Source organism: Fistularia commersonii, chromosome 21 (assembly GCF_037954325.1).
Source record: "Fistularia commersonii isolate RoL2024-O1a breed Wild chromosome 21, RoL_Fcom_v1.0, whole genome shotgun sequence".
NCBI classification, from domain to species: domain Eukaryota; kingdom Metazoa; phylum Chordata; class Actinopteri; order Syngnathiformes; family Fistulariidae; genus Fistularia; species Fistularia commersonii.
Window position 1 is genome coordinate 10840917 of NC_141304.1, and position 27984 is coordinate 10868900.

The window sequence follows — 27984 nt, forward strand, 5'->3', positions numbered from 1 at the left end:
GCGAGCTGGTGCCTCTTTCCCCAGAGGAGAGGATCTGTGGTCTGCAAGCAGGAGTGGGTAAGAACACGCTGTCCTGTTTGTTTTGTTCTTGTTTCTATTATCTTTTTTTTTTTAAATGCACACATGCCGTGACACACACGCAAAATCGCGCAACTTTATTAGTTTGGTTTGTTGGAAAATTTTCTTCCCGTCAATGGCTTTGACCTCTTTTAATTTGTGTGATTGGTTGGTGTCAGAGTCAGGAGCTCTCCTGGTTGATGTCATTGGACAGAGCGGGGTGGCATGGCAACAGGTCCCTCCCCTCCTCTGTGCAGATACATGGTGTGAACAGTTTGTATAAACTTGATTGAACTTGGTAATTGTTGCACGGACACTGAATTTCAAACAGATTATGTGTGCACAAAGTCATCGTTTGGGTAACAAACAAAACAACAGCTCGCAGTGAGTCCTAGTCAGACCTACTGGCAGTATAGACTTGGAAACTATTCCAAATATTCCTCCATGTGTTACTCGGTATCTGCATGTATGTGCACACACACTCACAAGCACACACACATGCACACACAGACATTTACAGCATGTCAATGTCAGGAATTGTGAAAACAACTTTCAGTTGCTCAACTTGATCTTTGGACCCATTATGTAACAATGACTTTGGTGTGTTTGCATTATGGATCGGCCCCTTTTTCAATTTTTTTTTTTTTTTTTTACAACTTAGTAATGTACCAGCAGCAACAAGTTCCTTAGCAGGTTGAACCCCAAAATAATTTAAATTCCTTGACAGTTTCAAAGAATAAAATAGTAGTAGCTGAGATCTCCTTCCTTAAATAAACATAAACAGGATTTTATTGATTTTTTTTTACACTCAGTATAAATTGTGTAAAGTATTATTGTTGTTTCGGGAGGGGTTTGTCATGGGTGTGTGTGTGTGTGTGTGTGTGTGTGTGTGTGTGTGTGTGTGTGTGTGTGTGTGTGTGTGTGTGTGTGTGTGTGTGTGTGTGTGTGTGTGTGTGTGCGCGCGCGTGTGTAAGGGAGGGGGTTGTGAATGGCTAAAGATTCATGGAGAGGAGAGACAACAGTAGTAGTGAAAGTTGGAATATCAAAAAAATGATGGGAAAAATCACATGCAATTCGAAAAAGAAAATATAAATAAAATTGATGAAAATAAATATAGATATCTCCTGCTTCACGTTAACATTTCACGATCTCACCAGGAAGGGAAAGACGATAAATAATTAAAGTTGTATATTTCTCTGGATTTTGGAAAAAAACAAAAAGATAAAATCGAAAGTTTTAAAAATTAAATGAAAGAAATTATTTGAAATATTTATGTTTTTTATTAGAGTGGAAGAGGGGAAACACGCTGATGAGGGCAGGCCATATCATTTCAGAAAAAAAGAGAATAAGAATACTTATTGATTACCATTTGTCACAACTGATTAATGTATTCCTTGTATACATCTTAAAAAGAAATACTGCACAATGGCCTCCAATTTTCAGCCCTCTAATCCTCCGCCTCCCCCAGATCCCAGTGAGGAGCTAGAATGAAGATCGCAGTGATCGGTCAGAGTCTGTTCGGCCAGGAGGTCTATAAGGAGCTGAGGAAGGACGGCCATACCATCGTCGGGGTCTTCACCATCCCGGACAAAGACGGCAAGGCCGACCCACTGGGTGAGAACATGGCGTCGCTGCAGCTGCAAAAGAAACTGATTCACTCAAGTTCTATTATGGGCTTAATTTTGATTAACTGTACAGACTGTTGTGTCAGATTGTTGTTTGCACATCATCACTGACCCAACATTAAAATGCTGCTCACACACTGGTAGCTGGGGTTGCTGCGGGTGACTGGCATTCTCAAAATTCACATTTCAGGTTTATTTTGGCTTTGGTTTTGAGATGGAGGAAACCATCCATCCATCCATCAATTTTTTTATATTAACCTGCTGCATGTTTTTGGACTGTGGGAGGAAAGCTGAGAACACGGAGGAAACCCGAGCAGACACAGGGGAGAACATGCAAACTCCACATAAAAAGGTCCCCTTGTCGGAATCAAACCAGGGTCCTTCCTGCTGTGAGGCCAAAGCATCGCGACGCCATGGAGGAAACCATCATTGTCTATTTTTTGGAGGAAAAAAAATCTCTTGCACTGATGATAGTCAGGCACTGCAATGGTCTTGGGTAGGCTACCCCAATTCAACAACTAACCAAATTATTTTAAGCAGTGGAAGTGTTGTTGAGAAAAACGGTGAGCCCCTAAGTGCTCCCTGGATGTGGCTTTTTGGCCACTCGCTGCTTGCGGTTCATCCATGATGGGTCAAATGCAGAGAAAGGACCGTGGATGCCATGGAGTAAAGGGTTTTCTCTCTTAATTTAGATTTTTTTATTTTATGTTTTCACACAATAATATCACAGTGGACAACCGAAACGTAAGCATCCTCTTTCTACTGACCAGCCCCTGTCCTGAACTGCATCTATGGCCCACTACTAATTAAAACAACATTATTCACACATTTGTTCATCTCTCATTACAGGGAGACGATGCTAAGTCTGCTAGCAGCATTGGTCGTCTCCTGTATTGACACCTTGACAAGGTGATAGCTCCTTTCAAATGAAAAACAGTTGGCCGGGATGGTTCAAAAATTGGGTGAGGAAAGTCCTTTTCACCTCCCGCCATGTTTATAAGCCAAACTGGTCGACCCAAAAGACAACAGAGGATTGATATTTTCTTGAACGTCATGACGACACTTTGAGTTCCAGGGAAGAGCAGGGTTATGTTGCAGAGGACACAAGTTTCTTGAGTGAATTGTAGCCTTCGTCCACCGAACACTCTCCCCATCATGGTGAAAATTTATTTATATCTGATGGAGAATAATTGTGAAAGAACCCTTGAAATGTGATGTTTTTGAAGTCCATGGCTTTTAGGAGGAACATTTTCCTTTGTACAAGACATTTATCAAATATTTTGATAATGTTAGGCTGTGTTGCTTTGCTTGTCAAGACTCATTTAATTCTATTGTATTTTGATTGTTTTAAATTAAATAAAATATTTCACAATAAGATTTATAAGATAAACCTTATTGATCCAATGATGGTACTGTCACAGCAGCATTACAGGGTAGAAAAAGAAGCAAAAACTGATAATAAAGAATATGCAAAAAAGGATATAGATAGAAAATTAACATATTATGAAAATATATGTAATAGAATATGAAACGTAAAAAATATAAAAGATATAGAAAATGTAAGAAATAGCTCTCTAAAAGCCTCAATCATTAAATTAAAAGTTTTGTACAAATAAACACAAAAAATAGATTCAGTGATGCCAGAGATAAGGGAAGGTTTGAGTCCCAGCTGGTTGGATTTAACATCACTTGTCCTGATAACGTCAATTAAGAAATTGATTAATGTATTATTTACAGTAAATGTCATACAAATGAATTGCGCCCCCCAACCCACAGCCACAGAGGCGGAGAAAGATGGCGTGCCCGTCTTCAAGTTCCCCCGCTGGCGTGTGAAGGGCCAGGCCATCCCAGAGGTGGTGGCCCAGTACAAAAGCGCTGGCGCCGAGCTCAACGTCCTGCCCTTCTGCTCCCAGTTCATCCCCATGGAGGTCATCGACCACCCCAAACACGGCTCCATCATCTACCACCCCTCACTGCTGCCTCGCCACCGAGGAGCCTCCGCTATCAACTGGTGAGTGCCGATGGCCCCAGTTGGCCGCGTGACCCATCCAGTGACTAATGGGTCCCTCCGAACCCGCAGGACCCTGATCCACGGAGACAAGAAGGGGGGGTTCACGGTGTTCTGGGCAGATGACGGCCTGGACACGGGACCCATCCTGCTGCAGAGGGAGTGCGATGTAGAACCCAATGACACCGTCAACAGCATCTACAAGAGGTTCCTCTTCCCTGAGGGAGTCAAGGGCACCGTGAGTGGGCCGGCGGCCTGGCCTTGTGGGGGGGGGGGACACACCCCAGGCGTATACGTGGCAAAAGCAAAATTACCTTTCATAATGTTGCCTTCTTAATATAATCACCCAAATCCTAAGTTTTTCAGAAAAAGTAAAAAACCGAGCCATTTCTTTAATAAGGAGTTGATTCAGGCAAAAAAAAAAAAATGAAACATTTTTGGCAGTTATTCTAAGAAGGGGACACCTGTCATTGTTAATTCCATCAGCTTTTGCATTGGAAAAAAAACGGATGACAAAAACTACTACTACCACTAAAAAAAAACATTCATGTTCACCAAGCTGTGGGCAGCGACCGCGGGTACAAGTGGCCAAAATGAATTTTCTTTGCATGGTAGCCGGACTCTCCCTCAGAGATGGGGGCGGCGTGGCGCTGGAGGTAGAACAATAGTCTTATGACCCAAACATTCCTGGTTTCGATTCCCGCTGTTGAGCAAGACTGCTCCCTCGGCGCTGCTGGACGGGGTTCAATCATGATGGGTTAATTGCAGAGAATGAATTTCCCCATGGGGATTAATAAAGGATGAATTATTATAGATAGAGGGAGAAGTTCGGTCATCTGGGAGAAGCTTTGAATAGAGCAGCATAAAGAGGAGGCAGATGAGGTGGTTCGGGCATCCTGGACGCCTCCCTAGGGAGGTATTCCCGGCATGTCCATCTGGGAGGAGACCCAGGACACACTGGAGAGTTCTGGCCTCACTGCTCTGGTTGCTGCCCCTGGTGACCTGACTCCGGATAAGCAGGGGAAGATGGATGGATTATCAAAAAGACATGTATAAATTCAAAAAGTAGTTAAAAAAATAGTAGGAATTCTAGGAACTTCAGGCTAAAAGTTTACCAAAAATGTCAAAAATGCAAATGCAACACCAGAGAGCGCAGACCCACAAGAATAACATAATTAAACGCATTAAAAACCAACAATGCGGAATCTAAGGAAATAGTGAAAATGATGTTGCTGCAGGTAGATGCGGTCAGGCTGATAGCAGAGGGAAGGGCTCCGAGGATCACCCAGCCGGAGGAGGGCGCAACGTACGAGTGCATTCAGAAGAAAGATAACTCAAAGGTGAGCCAGGACCTTCACGTGCACACACGACACAGAGTAGCTTTTACATTACATTTGCAATATGACCTCATCTTCTTCTCTTCCTCCTTTCTGTTACCCCCGTCAGGGATCATCACAGATACTCCACCTCCTCCATCTCACCCTGTCCTCTTCTCTGTCCTCATCCATAGAAGTTCTCTTTGCTCTTCCCCTAGAACACCTGCTTTTTCCAAAATGACATCTCAATAGCCTTAATTTTCACATATGGACAAGCAAAATTTATGCAATTGGATGCAACTTTATTTATTTGACCTTTAGGGGTCGGTGTCTCACCTGACCAACACAACAAACTACATTTACACTATCATTATTGATAAATTTACATTATCACTATAGATAAATTTGATAAATTAATACATTTACCAAATTAATAAAATGTTTTTTTTTCTGTGTGATCAGATTGATTGGAACCAGTCTGCTGAGGCGATCCATAACTGGATCAGGGGGAATGACAAGGTCCCGGGCGCCTGGGCGGAGGTGGATGGACAGGTCAGTGTGTCTGGGCTGCTCTCAGGGTTCATATTTTCTGTTCAGAATTGGAAAGACTCTAGTTAAATTAACTCTAAGACTCCAAGATACAAGTTGTGGTTAAAAAAATTTGAGCATAATGTAATAAGTGGTAATGTCATTACATTTTCATAGCAGGCCACGCCACATTTTAAAAGGTTGTCAAAAGGTTGATTCTTATTAATTTTTGCCGATTTATTTAAACTGTTTTTCCCGCTTCCAGTCCTGCACCCTCATCCAAGAGTATAAGCTGTATGCAGATGATACACTATGTCAGGGTTGGGCAAACTACGGCCCGCGGGCCACATTCGGCCCGTTGGTCTTTTTAATCCGGCCCGCCAAAGATTGCTACAGAATTCATGCTCGATGTGAATGATTGGATCAATGAATGTGGGAGCTCAAACAGAAGATTATTTCATTTTTGGAGCTACTTGAGAACACTTGAGAATTTTCCTGAGCTGAATAACACAGATTGGCTTTGTGATTTAGCCTTTACTGTGGACACACATGAATGAACTGGACGTGAAGTTACAAGGGAAAAACTGGTTTGTTCATGAAATGCGAGCAAACGTCAGAGCCTTCAATACCAAGCTGGTTTTATTTTCAGAGCAAATGTCAGACGAGTCTGATATATACTGTTAACAAATGCGTCTTTTTTTCTATGTTTTGTATGTTGTGCCGACCCGGCCCGTTTGTCAAATTTTAAAAGTCAACTCGGCCCCTGAGCCAAAACGTTTGCCCACCCCTCCACTACATGTTAGTTTTTCAAAAATTCACACGATCAACACATTATTTTGTGTGTATAGAAAACCATTCTTCATTCTAAAATTGACATTTTGACCATTTTTTTAATTCAAACATGCCATACAGCTCGGTGCTTTCTAATGGTAAAATTATGGTATATGTTTGGCATGAGCAGAAACCTAAATTAGTGGTAACAAGTAAACCCCAATGTTGCTTTAGAGGAAAGAGCAGGTGTACGTGACAACAACTTAGGATAAACCTACTCAGGCGGCTAAAAAAACATCAATGCAAGGGTTAAAAGATTATATTTACCAACATTGGCTTGCTTTTGACATGGTTTCTGTTTTCTTTCACAGAAAGTAACATTCTATGGCTCCTCTCTGGTGGATAATGGTACTGCAGCTAATGGGCGGCCGCTGGAGATCCCTGGAGCCAGTCGACCCGCCATTGTCACCAAGGCTGGCCTGGTTCTCTTTGGAAATGACGGGAAAGCGGTATGTCATTCTTTTAAGATACACTTAAATTCTAACAGCAAAGAGAAGTTTGATTGCCTGTTTTTTCAAAAATGCGCTTCGAGATAGTCAAATCAAATTATTATGGTAATACCTTTTAGTCTTAACATCCAAAATCAGTAGTGCATGTACAACCTAATATCTGATGTAGAAAAAAAAAATCTACCTAAAAACACAGCTACAATCATCACACATCCTGATGTGTGCATGGATATATGGTTTAATGATGAAAAATTAAAAATTGGAAAAAAAAAAAAAAGAATAATTTTGCTTTTAGGGCATTTCATCAGCGTTTAAGTGCTGGTAACTGAATGGTTTGAGAGGAGTCCAGTCACGTTGGTTGGTGTTGCATTATCTGACTTTGCTGTAAGGAAACGTGTTCATGCGATCTGCAGATAAAACATGAATAAAACAGCTCTGATTTTGGTTTGAGAGGAATTTGAGAGGATTTTTAACAGAATTGACAAGCGTGCTTGATTTTCTAGATAATAATGTAGTGCTAGAAGTCAGAATCGAGTTGTTTTTTGGGGCAAAAATGATCAATTAAAAAAAAGGAAATTATCAGACAGAAATTACATTTTTTTCAATACTTCATTTTTAATGTAGATTTTACAACATATATCTGAAGCCAACACTTTGAATGATGCATTTCTTCTTATGGTTCACTGACACGGAAAGCACATGTGAGGACTGAGCCGATAGCATTTCATTTGATAGCACGGCTTTTCGAAATGCACAGGAAGAACGGAAGCACAGTCAAATGTTACTTATCTGTAAGTAACAAGACTGACTGCCTTGCTACGTGACTGTCACATCAGTGTTCAAGAAACTGTACAATGGTTTATCGACCAGTCCTTGGCTGATAAACTGAAAGCTTAGTGTCTGTCTGTGTGTGAATTAAGACAAAACACGCTGTTTTAATAGTCATCCATCCACCCTTTCATTCATTCATCCCCAAATTATGTGGCAAAATCAACCAAGATTCTCAGGATTTTGTCTTGTTGCCTTTTAGTGAATCAGAGGATATAAAGTTGGGAATCCTGTTCACATGAATCGTTTCTTTGGATGATTGTGTTTGCAGTTATGCTAAAGTGGTGTCAAACATGTTATAATACAAACTGAATTCTCACCTTTGTATGACTTTATTGGAAAAGTGTTTTCATGCGACATGAATCCTATTTATTATTATTTTTCATGAACTTGCTAAAACTATTGGTACCATTGGTGATATCATACATGTTATAAATGAAAATTTCCATTGGGAATTTTTTTTTTTACAAGCTTAAAGTTAACATAAAACAATTTAATGGATAGAGTGGAGGTTCTCAGTCATCCAGGTCATGGTGAATTCTTGTCAAAATCTTGAATGTCTTGAAGACATTTCAACATATTTGACTTGCTTTCTGGCAAGGAAGAAAAATATACATTTACTTTGGCCATGATATGATGGATGATTTTATGGTTTTATGAAAAACAACTAAAAAGAAGTTTTCATGACATAATGACAGCCCGCCAGATTAAATGGGGGGGGGGGCTTTTGGACCCCATCAGAAATCCTTGTCTGACACATTCCTTCATAATCGACTGGCCTGAACTGAGATCTGGAGAATTCAAAGACCGACAACTTGAACTTGTCATTATGTTCCTCAAACCGCTTCAAATCCACTTAATACAAAGCTTCGGAAGGTAACGGACACTTAAGACCAAGAAAGGAACCGCGGTTTTGCGGAGATGCTCCGATCCAGTCATCGACCACCCAAAGATGACGACATCATGCACTTGCCCTTTTTTCAAAGTCCAGCCCATCAAATTGGGGGGAAATAAATTAATGGATAAAATACATCAATAAAAATTCACTGGTTGCCTGTGGTGTTCGAGTTTTCTAGCACCATCTTTATCAGTAGCACGTATCCATTATTTAATGCTCTATCGGAGGCATTTAAAGTTCCAGTGTGGGGATCTAAACAGTGCTTACAATTTTATATTATATTATATTATGTTATATTATATTATATTATATTATATTATATTATGTTATATTTTATTATATTATATTATATAAGTAAACATAGCTTCATGCTCCCCGTGTTGTAAAAAAAAAATTCATCTCATAGCACTGCCCACAAATTCTTGAATCACGGCATTGCCCTTCTTTGTGCAAACGTGCAATCACACCGGAGTCTGGTTCACAGACAGTTTCACACCGTGAACTTCCAGCATGTGCCTCTTCATCAGCAGCCTCTCGGTGAACAACTCGTCGCAGTCCCCGCACTTGTACGGCCTCTCCTCCTTGTGTTTCGTGAAAACGTGCTTCCTCAGAGTCGAGCCCCGGTTGAAGGACTTGTCGCACACGTGGCAGGTGAAAGGCTTTTCTCCGGTGTGCGTCCGGATGTGCTCCGTTATGTGTCCTTTCAATTTGAAACATTTGCCGCAGAAGTGGCAGGTGTAGGGTCTCTCTCCCGTGTGCACTCTCATGTGGTTCTGCAGATTGCTCTGCGACGGGATGTGTTTTCCACATATATGACAGTCGAAGTTTGCCTTGCTATTGGGAGACTTGCCGCTGTGCGTCTTGAGGTGCAGCGTCAGCACGGCTTTCTTGGAGAATACGTAGTTGCATATGTGGCAGCAGAATAAACTCGAGCTGGCGTTTTCTTCGTATTCCTCTTGATCCGCCGTGGGGGTTGCCTTGGCCTCCAGTCTCTCCTCTGCTGCCCTGCAATCTTCTAACTGCTGCACAGTTTTGATGAGTTCTTTGGTCAGGGAGTCAGTGTCGTTGCTGTTGTCGGCTGAAGCTAGCTCCTCGCTCCTGTTGATCCACAGCTCCTCCTCCTCCTCCTCTTCCTCCTCTACGTCTCGCTCCGCTTTGATTTGGGAAGGTCCCGGTTCAGCCTGTGGCTCCACATTCAGGCTCCATCCCTGGTCTTTGGGGAAGATCTCCTCTGCGAGGGGAGGCAGTGTTGGCGGTTTGGCATCTGGAAGTGTGAAAAGAGGAGGACAGTAATGTTATCACAGCAGAAAATCTTTAGATCGACTGTGCAATGATGCATATTTTGCTGTGGATCCCATCACCAATACTGATGCCTTTCAATCATTAAGGTGGATGCATCATTGAAATGTTTTTTCTTATTAGTTTTTTTTTTAAGGTGTTTCCATTTTTATTATTAAATAGTTAAAACCTAGGAGAGAATTCAGAGACAGTTTAAAGGTAAATAGAAAAAACAGTTTTACCAAATAAGTTTTGTTACTTTTTAATAAAATAATTGTTCAAGTACTGTTCAAAAACTATAATACAAACAATAAATACAATATTTGATCTGTCTTTTCTTGATTTTTTTTCCCCCTTTAATATTAAGTTGTTCAAAATTGTCACTCAATAACAAATATTATAAAACATTTCAAACCATTGCAGTGTACAAGCATAACAAGTGCAACACAAAAATCCTCCCCTTCACTGCAGTTCTTTTTTGATGTTGACAAAAAAGAAAAAAAACAGCTAGTGAAATCATAATGAATAAAGTGCAAACAACTAAACGAAAGCCATCCATCCATAATCATCTACCACTTATCCTGCACTCAGGGTTTCGGGGATGCTGGAGTTTATCCCAGCGAGCAAAAGAGGAAGAGGCGGGGTACACCCTGGACTGGTTGCCAGTCAATTGCAGGGTTTTGGTAATTTTTTTATTTTTCTAACTTTCCATCTTCACCTTTTTGGATTGTGGGTGGAAACCAGACACACACAGAAAGGCCCCCCTGTGGGAATCCAACCAGAGTCCTTCTTGCTGTGAGGCGGAAGCGCCAACCACTGCAGGCATCTGTGTATTATGACGCCGCTTTTTGCTCTGAATTGTAAACACGTGAAGTTTATGACTTAATTTTATTTCTTCAAAATGAACAAAGCCACCACACAGTTAGCTAAAGCCACATTTGAACTACATGTTTTGTGACTTGTGCAAAATCTATCCATTGAGTAGAGCAAATGTTAAGGCGAAGCAAGTCCCTGCACTCATTTTCATCCTATATTAACCTCTGAGCTGGCAGCTATTTTGATGTGAATACTTTTTTTCCATTCCAATTTTCTTACAGTCTGGCAGACTAATCTGTTGATCTACCGCCAACCTCTTTTCCATACTTAAGAGTCTTCCCTGAGCTGTAATTAGAATTTGTTGGAAATCAAAGTCAATATGCTGATTTCTTAACTTAAAGTATTCATTATGTTGTATGTACTTCTTATTCTGGGCTTACGACTGTTTGGACAGTTGCAAAACTAAAACTTGAAAGTCAGAAGGAAACCTTAGGAGTTCTACTGAAGTGGCAGTCCGCTCCCGTCATCTTGGTCATCAAGCATAGGGTGGTTATCTCAGCAGTTTTGGAACAGTCATTTCCTGGTCTTGGCCTTACCACAATATCAAATGGGTTTGATAAAGCAAGCCATTTGGTCTTTATGGTGATGTATCAAAATCAATATCCAATAGATGAGCTCCAGTAAAAGCTGAAACAGGAAACCTAGTAGACAAACCATCACCGGAGCGATATTGGCGGCAGAGACGGTATTTGTCGGCGGTATGGATGAACGGGAACGGCAGGGGGCGGTTCATACCGATCGGACCGTCCCCTGCTGTTTCTGATCAGTATGAGCTGTCCAGAAAGAGGAGCGGATGCTGGAGCTGTGGGCAGAACACCTCGGGTTGTACAATGTCAACTCTCCAACTAATCACGACTGAGTGGAGAAGGAAAAGCGTAGGACTGAAAAAGCAGAGGATCTGCAAATACTTAGTGCCTTTCTTGTATCTAAATGTGCCATTTGTCTAGCACAGTAACGGTGAGAACATTGCATGGTGGGAAAAAAAAGCTGAAAGAATCTAGTTCTACTCTTGTAAAAAAGTGACCCTGTGATATTCTCAGTCTCAGACTAGGATCAGACTTAAAACTTTAAAAAATTGTCTTAAGATGAGGACAGGTGTGAGATGGCGGTTTCCCAACTCTTAGCGAGTCATTATTAAGTCATTATTTATTTATTTATTAATTTTCAAAAAAGGTAACTTATGATTGTTGTTTCAAAAAATCTTCAATGCATGCAATCATACATTAGTACAAATATAAATGGTTCCTCTGTCCAATTGATACTACTCTCTTTGTTTTCACCTTTTAAAAGGTCTTAACTTGGAAAAGGGACATTAGGGGGTGATCATTTCTCTAAAATAAAGATGCCTTGATAAATGATGGAGGCCAGATAAGAAAACTGTGACAAGCGCAGCTGTCAGAACAAATGGAAATCTAGTTGCCTGTCATTTAACACACTGCTATTATTGAATAACTGTCCAGTCAACAGGACTTGGGACTTAATTCTATAAAACTCAAAGCTGTTTTGCCGAGGGGTTCCATCCCCTCTAACAAACTGGAAGGGAGTCTCATGTAGAGCTCCAAAAAATATGTGAAGTCTGTAATTTCAAGTTGTATCACTGAGATTTACAATTACATGACAAAAAAATAAAAATAGACAGTGTAATTGGAAAAACAAACCCAAGACATAGCTATGGAGCATTATCTTTTGAGAAACAAGACTTTAATTTAATATTCTGACCATTCAATGTGACCATTCAAACACAAATGGTGTCATGTTACAATCCTTTTCTCTGGGGAAAAACAAAGAAAATAATCGGAGTCTATTGCGGTAATATATGGTGCATAGGTGGTAAAAACGTACCAAAAAGTATTCTTGTATAAAATTTGACATGGTAATTGCATTAAATGAACATTATATTTTAAAGTGGATTCTGATGCTAATGCAATGATTGCACACAACAAAGGCATTATAACTGAAAAAGATATACAGTAAATCGCTACAAAACCCTAAACTGGGAGCTTTTTTTGGAAAATAAACCTACCTTTAAAATCTCTTTGTAACCCCAATCTGAATTAGATTCATTATGACAATGTTACTGCAAGTTTAATCTGCGTGGTGATCGTGGACGACAACCGTTTTGTTTTATTTCAACTCCTTCTGCAACACAGAGAAGTCGACGTTGTGTACCGTCCTCGTGTGCTTCAAGTACATCAGCAGCGGGAGGCGCTAGAGGTGTGTGTACTTGGGTGGCAGAAGCTCCACACGCTGGATTCTGTCTCGCTAGCTTATTATAGAAGCCCTGTTGAAACTTCTCACCCGCAGGTGTTGTGGGCGTACAGTTTTTCCTCGGTGCGAGTCCTCAAATGCTGTTCCAGCCAAAGCCTTCGCTTCGTATTATTGGCCGCAAACGGAACATGAGAACGCCTCTCATCTGTTTCTGACATGTTACGAAAGCTTGCACGAGGTGACTGAGCCACAAGGGCCGATTCCGAGTCAGCTTCTTTCGGGAAGATGTGCGAAGATAACTAGCCACGGCAGTTCCAGGTGTTAATAGTGATTCTTCTGATGGTGGGTGGTATTCTTTGTGCATTCTGACAGTTGCCCCTTGGTGGCCTCGCATTTGAAATGCCTCTCTGACATAAAATGTTCTTCTTGTGCTTAAACTGGGGTCGTTGTAGCCGCCCGTGGTTCCTCTTGCTCCTTTTTGGCGGGCAAGGTTGTTGGATTGTCGGCTGCAGCATCTGGAATAAAATTGATCTGTCTTGAATCTGTAACAGCAGATAGGAAAACAATTGCGGCTGCAGAAGTCCCTTATCTGAGATTACGTGGCTTAAGATGCCCATCGAGAACCGTGAAAGATCCCCTCGTTTTGACAAGAATGAGTGCAGACTTTGAGAGATAAAAATTTGGTGCCAGTTCAGCGTTGACAGTAAAAATTGGAGTGGTCTTCTAGATGCCTTTAGAATTCCTTGCACCTTTTACAATGTTAGATTCCGTATAAACCGGGGAACACTAGAACCTGGTAATATCAATAGTTCACGTACAAATGGATAATTCAGTTGTACATTTATACTGTGTAAATAACTCGGTTAATTGAAAAAATAAAATTAAAACACATACATAATGTATAAATGCTTGGATAATTACTGATAGCCAAAAATATGCCATGCCACCTAATGGAATACCCAAATGTTACACCTCACATAAGATGCGTGTAGCTCAAGCACAGCATATAATATAGGCTCACATCTGTATTTCTTATATAATAAAGACTTCTTCCATATCCAACACCAGCACTGGAAATGCCTTTCTCAATTAATTCTTATGTTGTCAACTATGTGACAGGCAACATACTGATCCAACACCACTGTGAAATAGCACATATCTACTTCCAAGTTAGCAACATGAAGGAAATCCATCTTGAATATTCAATATCTACCGCTTATCCTGCTCTCAGACCAACAGGGGTGCTGGAGCCTATCCCAGCTGTCACTGAGCGACAGGGTACACCCTGGAGTAATCACAAGGTTGCATATAGACAACCATTCACTCTCATTCACATATCCTCAAAATTTGGGGTCTCAAATGAGCCTGCAGCATGTTTTTGGAATGTGGGAGGAAATCGGCGAACCCGGGGGAAACCCATACAGACACAGGGTCAACAGGCGCCCTGACGAGGAACCTTCTAACACGTCACCACCATAGTTTCTTGTAGAAACGGAGTTGCTATGCAACAAATCAAAAAACAAACAGGTTTTGTTGCTTCATTACTTTATATTGTAATATTAGCCAGTCAGTACCGAGCGACGGCAAACTCAGACAAACAGTCTCCTACTTACAATTTAAATTGTATTATGACCATGAGTCTGTCAAAAGGTTTCAGGACATCTATTATTGACTCCTTTTTTACTCCTTATGGTATTTCTTGATTCCATTTTACCTGGCAACTGAGCATCTGGCAGTTTGCTCACCTGCACAAACCTTTGTAACTGCAAGTGAGATGAAGCCTGAGTCCAAAGCTACAGTGAATGTAGTGCTTTGCATCACTGAAATGTTAAAAATAAATTAAAAAGTCAGCAAGACTTGAAGCATTGAAACTGGTTACTGACAAATGCTCATAAAAACCAAAGGGAGGTCTGCAGGTATGATGAAATAGGGCTAAACATCTGCGTTAGAGCTATAATTATTTCTGCACTGATATCCAGATCAATGACATCTCCTGCACTGAAAGCTTCTGAATTATTTATCGCTTGAGAAGAATGCCTCTAAATGGAACATGATGTCATAACCCAGGCCCCAAAATTCAAAAACCTCATTTCTAGCGAGATATCACAGATCCTCCTATTTAATTTCCTCGAGGCAGGCAGCTCAGGCAAATCATTGCAAAGGCTTCTGTTCAGCAGGAAGTGCTAGCAGATGTGGGACTAGCAGAAAAATGACAGGCTGTGTCTTTTACCTACAAAAGGCCCCCATCGTGTTCGTCATGAGGATAATCTCTGCTAATGATTGGAAGTAGTGCTCTTTACAGTACAGCTATGTCTCGAAATGTCAGGACATGCGTAGAGGGCTGTGTGGATGACATGGTCAGAATTTTTATTTCTCAATGCTGTTTATAGCGTAGATTAAAAGTATAGTCAGTTGTTTAATGTATCTTTTCCATTCATGATTTGAAAGCTGCCTAGTGAAATGTCATGCATGTGTAATTAGATGTAATAATTGGAAAAAGTGATTCCATCGGACATGCACATGTAGACGTTAAGATATGTGCAAAAATCATAACCAAACTATTTATTCAAGAAAATGATTTAATCTATAGCTGCAATATTTAAAAATTAATATAAAATTGTCAAAATGTTATTTTATTTTTTAAATTATGATGTAAAACAAAACAGAAAAAAATAAGGAAATAACTAAACATGTGCAAAATTTTACTTTGAACTCACCAAGGTAGTCTCTAAAGATAAGCATGAAATTAGAAAGCAGGGACATGGAAGTGGCCCAGAAAAATCTGAACATTTAATAGACAACTGTATCATTATTAACTGTAGTATTATTGTTGATACTATGATATATGTCTTTCTTTTTGTTTACCACATTAACCACCCATACCAGCTATACATTCCTAAACTAAAGGTATATTAGAGTTACAATGTTTAACCACTGAAATAGTGACCATTTTCCATTTCATCTGAATCATAGATAAAGGCCATCGGTAAATCAAAAATATATCTGCTATACATGATCTTGAATAGCATGAACATACGCCGCCTTGTAAATAAAAAAATGCAACATTAAATTTACAAACTAACGGGTATACTTGGGGGCGGGGGATGGCGCTGGCGTTAGGTAATAAGACCATTACTTCATTGTAACGATCCAACCAGCATGGCTCTGCTGCTCCCAGGACACATGGGTTCACACGTCACATCCGGAAGAACATGTACAATAACAGTCTTCAAAATAAAAGTATGGCATAATAACACAATGAACAAATGCGTTCACTAGTAACGACTGTAATATTATTATTCATATTTTATAGATATTGATGACTATTATTGTTGCTGTTTATGGGAAATGTATCCGTCTTCCAAATTGAGACTTTAAACGCTCGTACTTGTTTTATTTTGAAGTTAGACCGGAAGTTCGAGTTTCAGAGAGCGCTTCCCCTCGGTTTGCGAGCAGAAACGACAAGCTAACGTTGTGTCTAAACACAGCGAGCATGAAGCGGCAGTTTGCCGGGTGTTGCCCTCACTTTGGCCACCGAATGGCCGCAGACGTACCTATCCGCTGCAGGCGTAACTCCGGGTTGTAGATGAGATCCAGGAGCCGCTGCAGTCTCTGATTCTCCTGCTTGGCTCGGTTCACCTCCTCCTGGTAGTCCAGGATCGTCCTCTCGACGAACCCGTAGATGTCGAACGCCGCAGCGGTTAGCCTGTCTGTCAGAAAGACATTAAAAGATTGCAGGGTGGTGGCGGCCATCGTGCCGAATGTCTGTACTCTCTGTCTGTCTGTCTCTCGCTCTCTTTCTCTCCCTCCCTCTTTCTCTCTCTGTCGGTCTCTCTATTTTTCTCTCTCCCTGTCTTGTCTCGGTCGTCTGTCATGGACCCCCCAATGCTAAGTCTGAAGAACAAAATGGCGCCCCCATCTGGCTCGAACAGAAAATAGCTATTTATTGTAATAGCCGTAATATTAGAATGTTATTTATCCTAGTCTGCCTGTATTTTATTCCTAATTTCACATTTCTCTGTTTATCTTAGGACCTTTAAATGAACAAACTGCTGCCCGCGCAGTTAGGCTTTTTATATCATATGTTTTTTATATGTTTTGCAAGTTATTAAATTACACCATCAAAAATATTTACCTTTTTCCATGTAATTCCCGCATTTCCTCAATAGATGGCACACTCCAAACGCGTTAACCTTTGTTGACGTCATATAAGAAAAATATATTTATTTTATCAGTGTGAATGTAAGAATGTAATTATGAAATTAATAATCAGGAATAAAAAGTAATTTTACTCTATACACATGAATTTGACGTTTCATAGCCGATTGAGAAACGAACCTTACAAAAAAAAAACAGGGCAAATTTAGCTTTTCTAAGGTTTATATGGTATTCATATGTATATATATATATATATATATATATATATATATACATATCGGTAAACTATCCAAAACAATGACCTGGATATACATGTATTTAATGTATTATATTATGATTATGTCATAGTATAATATTATATATCATCCTATTCTGCCCATGTTTTATTCCAATTCTGATGCTATACTGTTTTCAGTTGAAGCTATATTTTCATATTTTTGTATCGACCGTCATACCATGACACTGTACCCAGCTAATAATCTGTATGTATTTTCCATTTATGCTCATTACAGAAACAATGCAAATACTAATCAGAAGAGAAAGGGCATTTCAATAGTGCAAAGCATGTATTGCATTCGTAACTGCGAACAAAATGTTAGTAATAAGACCACGCAAACATGTTCCGATCTTAAAATAGACTCTGAAACATGTCAAAAATATATAAATGATTTTGCATGCATTATGAAATGCATTCTGTACCAGTGGCACAATTTTAAGTTTGCACTTCTTTCCTACTACAATTTGTGCATATGTTATAGCTGACAATGGCTAAGAGCCGGAATGGTGTGTGCCACTGTCTTCACTTAGTCAAAAGCAATTAAGCTAAAGGTTCTGGAAATTTCGGGAAAAAAAGGTAAACTAACCATTTATGTTGACTATAAGTTATGTTGCGCAAACTGTATTTCCAATATATTTTTTTTTCTAACTGTCAAATGTTAACTCAGTCAAACGTGTTTTTTCTCCTGATATTAAACTACTGAGTGTGACATTTTCTTGTGACTGACTTTTTTTCTCCTAACATTTTGAGAGTAACTTCATGCCAAATTAAAGACAACATGCCATATCTTGCACATTGCATGACACAGGTTTTTTCTTGATTTGATTTTTTATTTATTCATTCAATGATGAATGTGTAATGAGCTCTGATTGCTTTTTATTTGCTTTTAATAGAAATCCACTGACAATGTATCAGGGTGTTGTCTTGCTCTCCTGCTAATCTCATTCTTTAATGTTATCAGACCAATAATCAGTGCTGTGTTTCTTCAGCTGCTGGTCAAGAATCTGCAGTTTGAAAATGGGAAAATGATCCCTGCATCGCGGTACTTCCAGTCAGGCAGCAGCACTGCTGTGGAGCTCACAGAGGAGGAGAAGGACTTTGCTCAACAGATGAGGGTAGATTTTTTCACTGGACACAACACCTCTGCACCACGAGTTATGGGCGAAACACTGATTTCGGTTTTTATTACAGGCAGTGTGGCAGAGCATTCTGACGAATGTCAGCCAAATCGAGGATTCCACTGACTTCTTTAAGTCTGGTGCAGCTTCCATGGATGTTGTCAGGTAATAAACGCAGACAGTTAGGATCTGTAAATAAAAAATATATTAAAATTCATGTTACATAACAAGGTTCCTACATTAATTTTGTGTAAGTGTAATTCATGTGGTTACTTTCAGGCTGGTAGAGGAGGTCAAACTGCGGGCGAGTAACTGCCTGCTGCAAAATGAAGACGTCTACATGAACACCACCTTCCAGGATTTCATCCAGATGTGTGTCAGGAAGCTGCGTGGGGAGGATGATGAAGAGGAATTAGAAGTTGATTACGTGGGTGACAGCCGTTCTCATCGGACATTCTCCGGACACAGCAATCGACTCGACTCTGTGTCATTTTGATTGCTCAGGTGGAGAAGACCATCAACAACATGACCATTAAGATGCCTCATCAGCTGTTTATCGATGGGGAGTTTGTCGACGCGGAGGGAGGAAAGACCTACAAGACCATCAACCCAACTGATGGCACGGTAAGAGACCGGGTTTTGCGAGATACAGCTTTACACCTCAGCTACACCGTGGCGTCAGGTTGCTACATCTTATTGACTTGTTCCTCTTCTTTCAGCCGAAGGGAATATTCAAATGTTTGTACTTGTTAAGACCTTAAAACACTTGATAGCCTTAAGCTTGACACTTTATATTTTATTGTATTTCTTATTCTCCATCCTTCCTACTATTATCTATTATTGTTATGTTTTGCTTGAAACTCTGGCACAACAATTTCCTTCGGGATAAATAAAGTTGTTCTTATCTTATCTTATCTTATCTTATCTTATCTTGTTGATGGGATGTCAGCGGGTGGAACATGGGTGGCAGGTGGTGGTGCATCAGTGATAGATTAGTTAGATGATTTGTTCTAAGCAGCAACCCCGTGGCAGGATAATGACACATCGGTGAGTCCTGATGGCAGGTAATAACACATAAGTGGGAGCACTTACACCCGAGGTTGGTATATCCTAGTGTACATTAGTGGCGGTTTAATGGTACTACAGTAATTCCTTAGTACCTCATCAGTAGCATGTGGGAACACTTTTACTGGCAGGTAGTTACACCTTAGTGCCTCCTCAGCTGCAAGCGGTGAGACCTCTGTAGACGGTCTGGACCGCTCTGAATAATTACTGCTGAAAAAAATCGTTACAAGGTTAATTGTTTTTGCACTGTGCTCACTATTCCTCACGTACCCCGCAGGCCATCTGCGAGGTGTCTCTGGCCCAGATAAGTGACGTGGACAAAGCTGTGGCTGCTGCAAAGGTGGCTTTCGAGGAAGGGGAGTGGGGCAAAATGAATCCAAGAGACAGAGGCAGACTTATCTACAGGTCAGTTATATCTCGGGAAATTCAATCGATTTGTTTGATTCGGCGGGAAACTTCTGTCAAAACCACAATGTAGTTGTACTTTTGAAAAAAGCATTTTTGAGCAGAAATATTCTTTTAAGCCAGTTGAAACACAATTTCTGTAAATGGCTACAGAGGGGAAACCTTCACTCCACCTGAATGAGAAGTTTTAAAGCTTTCCTCCACAAATTGCATATAATCTCATGTCACTCGTGACATGGACCGATCCTTCACCGCCACAGTATTGAGCATTATCCATGATGCAGGCCTTCTGCTGCTTCCCTCGCTGCAGGCTGGCAGACTTGATGGAACAGCACCAGGAGGAGCTGGCCACAATTGAAGCGATCGACTCCGGAGCCGTGTACACCCTGGCCCTCAAGACTCATGTGGGCATGTCTATCCAGACCTTCCGCTACTTCGCTGGATGGTGTGACAAAATCCAAGTGAGGCACCAAAACTTTGTGACTCGTAAATGTGTGGAACGAGCGAATGGGACCTGACTTGTTATTAAGAAATGATTACAATTGCAGGGTAGCACCATCCCCATTAACCAGGCAAGACCCAACCGAAACCTGACCTTCACCAAGAAGGAGCCAATAGGGTAAGACAACAATAGTAACAGTGATTATTGTAAAATTCTCATAAACAATGCTTTCCCATAAATGATACTTTTATTGAGTTAAATGACTGAATTCAACTATCTTACATTTGTGATGCGCATCTATATGAGGAAGAGTGGTCTGTTTATGGAATAACGTTGCACAATCTGACCAATTTAAAGGGGCAGGTAAAGACTCTTGTACAGGTTACGACATTTTAGCATCTCCATGTGTGTTTATTTGACAGCTGTCAGTGTTGTTGATATCGCAGGAATAGACTGAAAGTACGTGCTTGTCTTTCTTTCTTTCTAGAGTTTGTGCCATTGTGATTCCCTGGAACTATCCTCTGATGATGCTGGCCTGGAAGACAGCAGCGTGTCTGGCAGCTGGTAACACCGTGGTTCTCAAACCCGCTCAGGTTAGCCAGCACACCAGCGTCGTACCAATCCTGTAATTGTGGGTTTGCAGCCAACAGATACATCTTTTTAACGCAATGAACTGGAAAAGTATATTGATTCTTTTCGGTTTCAGGTCACGCCGCTGACTGCACTGAAGTTTGCTGAGTTAGCAGCAAGGGCAGGAATTCCCAAGGGAGTGGTAAATATTCTGCCTGGATCAGGTAGGAAATATGTCACACTCACATGGACTTACACACACACACACACACACACACACACACGTATACCAACTTGAAGAACATGGAGATCCTTATTTGGTGAGCACTTTAATTGAAATCTGGCCTGGTAGTTTTTGCCAAGAAACATTCCAACAAACACCAGGAAAAAACATTGCACTTTAACATGGAACTCATATAACTTTGGCATTGTAACCAATTAACAAAATGTGGTTGGGGTGGTTCAGTCGTTGAACTGTCGACTCCCTTTGATTGAAAACGCTGAGTGATAAGAATTGTCTACCGCATGGTTTAGCTAGAATATTAAAATATCCCAAAGCTGCTCAAATCATTCAACAGCATCTCATTGATCAGTTTTTTAGTTCTTCTAGTTCTTGTTTGTTTGTTTGTTTTTTGCTGCAAAGTTGTTTCCATCACATTTACCGTAAAGTCCTTTTTTTAAAGGGTCCTGGTGTTTTTTTTTCTCATTTTAGCAAAGTTACAGATCCAAAACATGCATAATACACTGATGCACACAAAGTTACCGTCTTTCTAGTCAAACGTGCAACTCCAAGCCACTGCTGTGGTATCTCATGTCCGTTCACTCTTGTAGGCGCTTTGGTGGGTCAGCGTCTGTCCGACCACCCTGATGTTCGCAAGCTGGGCTTCACAGGTTCCACTGAAATTGGCAAACACATCATGAAGAGGTGAGAAATGGACGACTTTTACCGAGCTGTCTGGCCAGGATTCAGCATTGCTGCTCATGCATACCTCGTTGTCTCTCCATCCAAAGCTGTGCCGTCAGTAACGTGAAGAAAGTTTCCCTGGAGCTCGGGGGAAAATCCCCCCTCCTCATTTTCAGCGACTGTGACTTGGACAAGGCTGTGCGCATGGTGAGCACTCACACAGGAGCATGTTGTTGCACAATTCCATGGTAATGCTGATGACACTGTTGTGTTTTTGTGTACTCTAGGGTATGAGCTCAGTGTTCTTCAACAAAGGAGAGAACTGCATTGCAGCTGGCAGACTGTTTGTAGAAGACAGCATTCATGACCTGTTTGTGGAAAGAGTGGTTTGTACCTCTTAAGCATTTATACACTCAATCGGACACACAAACACAACTTTGAACCTCAAATTGCCTAAAAATATTCCCCTTTGATCAGATCAGCTATTCTCATTTTTCAACCGATCAGAATCTCTGCAACAAATAGCCAAATGCCCTGCCATTATATAATAGGAAAATGAAAAAAACATGCATAGTAGGATATTTGTATTATGAAAGATGAACAGTGAGTCTTATGATAAGGAAGAGTAAAGATGGGTTCAGGTTATGTATGAATTGCCAAGTGGTTCTTTGTGAGTTTCCAGCATCAATGAAAGCCATAGACACAATGTACGAGATTTGGTTCAGTTGCTCCAAAGCAAAGTTTCCACCTAATTCAAAAACAGGCTCTGAACCAGTCCTCCCACCAGCTGACCCTTTCCCCGAGGCCTTCACGTCGCCATCATTGATTTTATCTGCAACTGCTCTGTTGACCTTCGGTGCGCCTCAAGAGTTTAATGCTTGACCCACTAGCTTTTCCTTTATCCACTGTCTCTTGATATCTCAACTAGTGCTCTACGATCTAAAGCTCATCGTTGTTATGCAAAGGCCCTCTGACCTTCTTGAAAAGCAAAAAAAAAAGTCTGACAAGGCTTTTGCTGTGCAACTTAGCAAATGAAATGGAGCATGAAGTTAGCTGGTGTGAGAGAGGAGGATGCAGAGGCCAGGGTTAGGTGGAGGCTGTTGATTTGCTGTGGTCACCCTCTTATGGAGCAAACGAAAGGCAAATAAGAAGAAATTGCAAATAAAGCTTACTTACTTTCAAAGAACTTACTTACTGAATCTCCTCATAGTTTTTGAAGATACATGCATTTCTCTCAGGTTGACGAGATGAAAAAGATGAAGATCGGCGATCCGTTGGATCGTTCCACAGATCACGGCCCCCAGAACCACAAGGCACATTTGGACAAGCTGGTGGAGTACTGTGAGATTGGTGTGAAGGAGGGGGCCACTCTGGTCTGCGGGGGCAAAAGGGTGGAGAGAGCAGGTAAGTCCTCGATGTGGGTCCGTCAAAGTGGTCCGCCCCCGACCTCCTCTGCCTCTCGTAACAGCTCTATCTATTCACGCCTTGCAAGGTTTCTTCTTCGAACCGACCATGTTTACTGACGTGCAAGACGACATGTACATCGCTCAAGAGGAGTCGTTCGGGCCCGTCATGATCATTTCCAAGTTCAAGGGCGGGTAGGTTTATTCAAACATTGTTCCAGAGTGTTCTTTTAGCATCCCAAAATTGTTGTTTTTTATATATATATATATATATTTGTGCCCGACAAATACTTTTTATACAGATTGTGAAATAATATAGTGCAGCGTGAAATAATAGCCACTTTTATCATTCTCATGAACAGAACTATTCTTTAATTATTACATTTTATTTTCATTTATTTCAAAACTGTAGATAGAAAAGGTTAAATGAAATGTATTCTTGCCTAAATCTTCTTGTCCTGGCAACTGGACTTGAATTTCTTCTCTTGAAGACATTTCACCCCTCATCTGAGATACTCCTTCAGTTTAGGACTGAAACATCTTCAAGTTAAGAAATTCAAGACCAGTTGCCACGACAAGAAGATTTTAACAAGAATTCACCGTGACCTGGATGACCTCCACTTAAATGAAATGTATCAAAAGAAAAAAAGGGAATATGAGCTGAAGAAAGTTGGTGAAGAGTCTAAAAGAATTTAAAAAGCCAAAAGCATTCCATTGTTTTATTTGAAAGCTCTCTCACTATGAGAAATAGTTCATATTGAATGTCAGAAATGGAATAAATGCTTGTTATACCCTTCCCTCACCGCAGTGAGGTGGACGATGTCCTGCGAAGGGCCAATGCCACAGAGTACGGCCTGGCCTCGGGCGTCTTCACACGGGACATCAGCAAAGCGCTGTACGTGAGTGAGAGGCTCAACGCCGGGACCGTCTTTGTGAACACCTACAACAAGACCGACGTAGCCTCGCCTTTCGGAGGCTTCAAGCAGTCCGGTTTCGGCAAAGACCTGGGTAAGGAACGGAGCCTCTGCTCTTCGATGCACAACGCATGGTTGCTTGCATGCCTGGTGTTTGTTTCACTGCACTGATATATGTTTATCAGTCTCGTGTAGCAAAGATAGCAGATAGAAGCATTCAAAAAGCTAATAATCTTGACCCGAGAAGTAGCCTCCAACCCCTGAATGGCTGATTGCGGATGATAAAGGCCACCATTTGAATGTCAGTGTATGTCATGCACGATGCATTTGGCCTGACCACAGTCCGGCCATATCTCTTATTCAGCACAGCACTTCCGTTTCCAGTGTCCGAGGCTGACTCATGCAATGAGTACAAAACGATACACGAGACCCATTAGCAGTAGCATAGTAGATAAACAAGAGGAATCTGTGCAACGGACAGGAAGTTCTAGGATGTTTCCAGGCTCAAAAAAGAAACAATGGCATCACATGTTTAACTGACTGAAGCAGTTGGTTTCAGTCTGCAGTGTGAGCGGCGGTCATCATTCTTTGTCTTAACTGATCAACCTCTATAGGTCCGAGTAGGTCTTTACGGAAGTCATGCATATGCATCATTATTCAACTTAAAGTAGGGTGTTGGTAAACTCCCTTTTTATGAGCTTAACCATCTCATACAACCAATCGTGTTTGAGTTGTTGGACACCTTTAACCCAGATTAGATTCTTAAGACATCTTATAAGTGTGATTTTTGTAAGGTCATTTAGCAACAGAAAGGAAAATAAAATTCCACTTTTTTCTGCTTTACTGGCAGCGCTAACTGAAAAGCATCTCAATCACTGTAGGCATGTGGACAACTTCTTAATCTAAAGTGGCTTGTTTCCTCCGTATAGGACAAGAGGCTCTCAACGAATACCTGAAGACCAAGGCTGTGACCATTGAGTACTGAACTCAAACCTGTGTGTGTGTGTGTGTGTGTGTATGTGTGTGTGTGTGTGTGTGTGTGTGTGCGCGCGCATCTGTGTTTTAATGCCATCTCTGGCCCTGGGTATAGACGAGAGCTAATCCTTTGACCTCAATAATAGATGAAACACCTCATTATGTAATGGCTGTGTTATGACTAAAGTGAATCTCTGAATGTTGACATGACTGATTGTGTTTTGGATACTTTGTTGAAATTTTATATGGCTAACATTAAGTCAGGAAAGTCTAAAGGAAATACTGAGCACCTCCTTCTACCTGCTGTCTCCTGACTCCAATAATTTCCACTTGATTAACCCCAACATGTTCATACTGAAACTTAAATTTGTATATGTAGTTTTGTAGTCCTCAGTTGAATCTATTTCTAATGAAAAGCTGGATTAAATTGACTTTACGAAAAAAAAAAAGTGTGTTCACTTCACGCGGCCGTGACAAAACCAGCTGCTTTAAACTGCTCAACTATCAGATTTTTAACTTTGTCAAACATTTGTTTTGCTGATTGTGTTCTTTTTGCTCTTCATCCTCTTTTTCATTTCTCATTTCGGGTTTTTTTTTAATGATTTTGAGACTACTTGCCAAAAGTCAAAATATGCTTAACTTAAAGTAAATGCAAAATTTTAAGAATATACATATTCATTCTGTCATATATTGTATATGTATGTATATATACATTCTTCTAGAATATACATAGCTATATATTTTGCTTTTGTGCATTCTACACACAATATATATCCATTATATATGTTTGCGCATATAAATATGTAGCTTTGGGGTGGTGTGTATGTATATATATATGTACGTTTGTATATGTGTGTGTATACACACATATATGTTTTTATATATATATATTTATATCTTATATTCGAGGTTGATCAATTTTAGTGAGATTTATTTCTAATCAATCTGTTCACTGGCCAATGAATTATTCAATAGGGATTAAAGAGGCGCCAGGCGGAGCTTCGCCTCCTCCCACCCGCGGCGGTTAAAACCTCAAGCAAACAACATTAATAAAAAAAAAAAAAGGTGGTGGGATTTTCCTCCCTCTCCTCCCGGCGGTGATCCCTTCATCTTTTCCCGTTCCCCCCACCTCCATCCTCCCATTGGCGGTCGCGGAAGCGGGGATGGGCTCCATCCTGCTGCAGGAGCGACTGGCGCAGCGTCCTCGGTGCCGCCTGGAGCGCGGCCCCGTCGGCGGGGAGCGAAGGGGGAAGCCGGCGGACAGCGGCTGCGGGCCGGACACGGCGCCCAGGTAGACTCGGTGCTCTCGGGCTGGGTTCCGACCACCTTAACGGCTTACAGACAGATTCGTTTTTGTTTTTCTACCCCGGAATACGCAGCTGGAATCAGCGCAGGATTAGAACAAATCCCTTTGTTCGTTTTTTTTATTGTTAATACCGAGTGTATCCGTTGTTTTCAAGCTCGAAGATGGGTCGGCGGCAGCCGCAGAGGAAGCCGCGGAGCAGCCTCCCTGCCCCGGAGGGCGACAGGGTGAGTATGTAGGTCAAACTGGCTGTTGTTTACGAGTGGTTCGGGTATTTCATATTTCTTCAAAATATTAGAAATTGGATTAAATGTTACGATAATAAAGCCACATTTTTTTCTCAAGGAAGCAAATTATTTATTCATTTCTTTAAAGGTGTAAACACACATTTTGCATCTCCTTAGACAGGTTGTTAATATTTTGCCACACAGAAATTGACCAAATAAAAAATAATACCCCAATGATATCATTCTGAATGCTTACCCGATACAAGTGAAATCAGTGATTCACTAGTGGTCTAGATCTTTCAGGGGTTTCAAAGATTGCTCTAAATAAGATAAATTGGATAAATGTACCAATATTGAAGCCACTGTTTTATGTAGGAAGTGGATTATTTATGTATTTATTCAAAAGCAAAAACACACACATTCTGTACCTCAATAGACAGTTAATATTTTGACACACACAAATTGACAAAAGAAAAAAAGAAAAAAAAACACCAGTGACATTATTCTGAATGCTTTCACACAAACATCGAGCAAAAATAGAAAAACTAGTGTGTGCCCCCTTTTCTTTGATTTTAAAGTCATTTTTGCAACCCCCACCCCCCACCCCCCAGAAAATTAATTTGGAGAACCTCCTTAGAATTTCCTCATCATAATTTTCTCAAGCTCTTCAGAAATTTGGTCAATTGATGTTAACAAAATTTAATTGTGTGATTTTAACTAAACAACCAAAAACTGACACAACAAAATCACTGTTCTTTCATTTGCTACTGCAAAGACTGGTTTCCATCAATCATCTAACTGTTGAAGTTTGGCGCCAGAACTTAATGCGGGCGAAAAACCTGCATGTAATTAGATTGTTGCCTAAGTGGCTTGTACTTTTTCAAGCTAGGCAGATGATTCTTTTAACCGATCACTTTGAAAATATATGGCATTCATAACATCGATATTTTGGTAGAGGCCGCCTCAGAGAAGGAAGCACAAGCCCAACGCCACGGTGACCTCATCCACATCTCAGCACAAGTAAGATGATCATTTCCCACAAACTGAGGGATTCTGCTAGGTAGAGTTTTGATTGTTTGAAACAATCATTCACTTTACGCGAGTTTGTATTCACGTCTCCAAGCTAGCGGGTCCCTGCTTCGATTCTGCCAGGGGATCTTTCTGTGTGGAGTTTGCATGTTCTCCCTTCGTCTCCGTGAGTTTCCTCAGGTTTCCTCTTACTGACCAAAAAGAGCTCGCCAACTGGAGACCCTAAATTGCCCAGAAGTGTGAAAAAGTCCGTTAGTGATCATATGTTTCTTTGACTGACTGGCGATTGGAT

General features: G+C 40.8%; 3 protein-coding genes and 1 long non-coding RNA gene across 6 annotated transcripts in view; 2 read left to right on the plus strand and 2 right to left on the minus strand.

The window, feature by feature from the left end:
* On the plus strand, positions 1–25582 carry aldh1l1 (aldehyde dehydrogenase 1 family, member L1). 2 transcript variants are annotated; one of them, XM_086168582.1, is made up of 24 exons: positions 26–57; positions 237–321; positions 1526–1671; positions 3459–3693; positions 3763–3928; positions 4929–5030; positions 5469–5558; positions 6677–6814; positions 18327–18452; positions 18529–18620; positions 18735–18882; positions 18960–19079; positions 19798–19925; positions 20236–20386; positions 20474–20544; positions 20855–20960; positions 21074–21161; positions 21769–21862; positions 21949–22048; positions 22129–22227; positions 23080–23245; positions 23334–23439; positions 24053–24252; positions 25088–25582. In XM_086168582.1, exons 3-24 carry the CDS (start codon positions 1545–1547, stop codon positions 25141–25143), a joined length of 2709 nt encoding a protein of 902 aa, XP_086024708.1. In that variant the 5' UTR covers positions 26–57; positions 237–321; positions 1526–1544; the 3' UTR covers positions 25144–25582. The 2 variants fall into 2 exon arrangements, with proteins under 2 accessions (XP_086024707.1, XP_086024708.1); XM_086168581.1 differs by lacking the exon at positions 237–321 and having other exon boundaries at positions 1–57.
* LOC147222275 (uncharacterized) lies at positions 8908–16775 on the minus strand. The gene is made up of 2 exons (XM_086168585.1): positions 16457–16775; positions 8908–9804 (listed from the first exon to the last, which is right to left on the minus strand). Exons 1-2 carry the CDS (start codon positions 16653–16655, stop codon positions 9002–9004), a joined length of 1002 nt encoding a protein of 333 aa, XP_086024711.1. The 5' UTR covers positions 16656–16775; the 3' UTR covers positions 8908–9001.
* On the minus strand, positions 13324–15641 carry LOC147222276 (uncharacterized). Its single transcript, XR_015107787.1, has 4 exons — positions 15620–15641; positions 15133–15243; positions 14648–14722; positions 13324–13417 (listed from the first exon to the last, which is right to left on the minus strand). It is a non-coding gene; the product is annotated as an uncharacterized LOC147222276 (long non-coding RNA).
* The window catches only part of LOC147222277 (uncharacterized), a 5424-nt gene continuing 3004 nt past the window's right edge, over positions 25565–27984 (plus strand). For both annotated transcript variants that reach the window (XM_086168583.1, XM_086168584.1), the window contains exons 1-3: positions 25565–26424; positions 26594–26663; positions 27619–27683. In XM_086168583.1, coding sequence (XP_086024709.1) covers positions 26297–26424; positions 26594–26663; positions 27619–27683 — 263 coding nt within the window. In that variant the 5' untranslated portion in view covers positions 25565–26296. The remainder of the gene's footprint in view (positions 26425–26593; positions 26664–27618; positions 27684–27984) is intronic.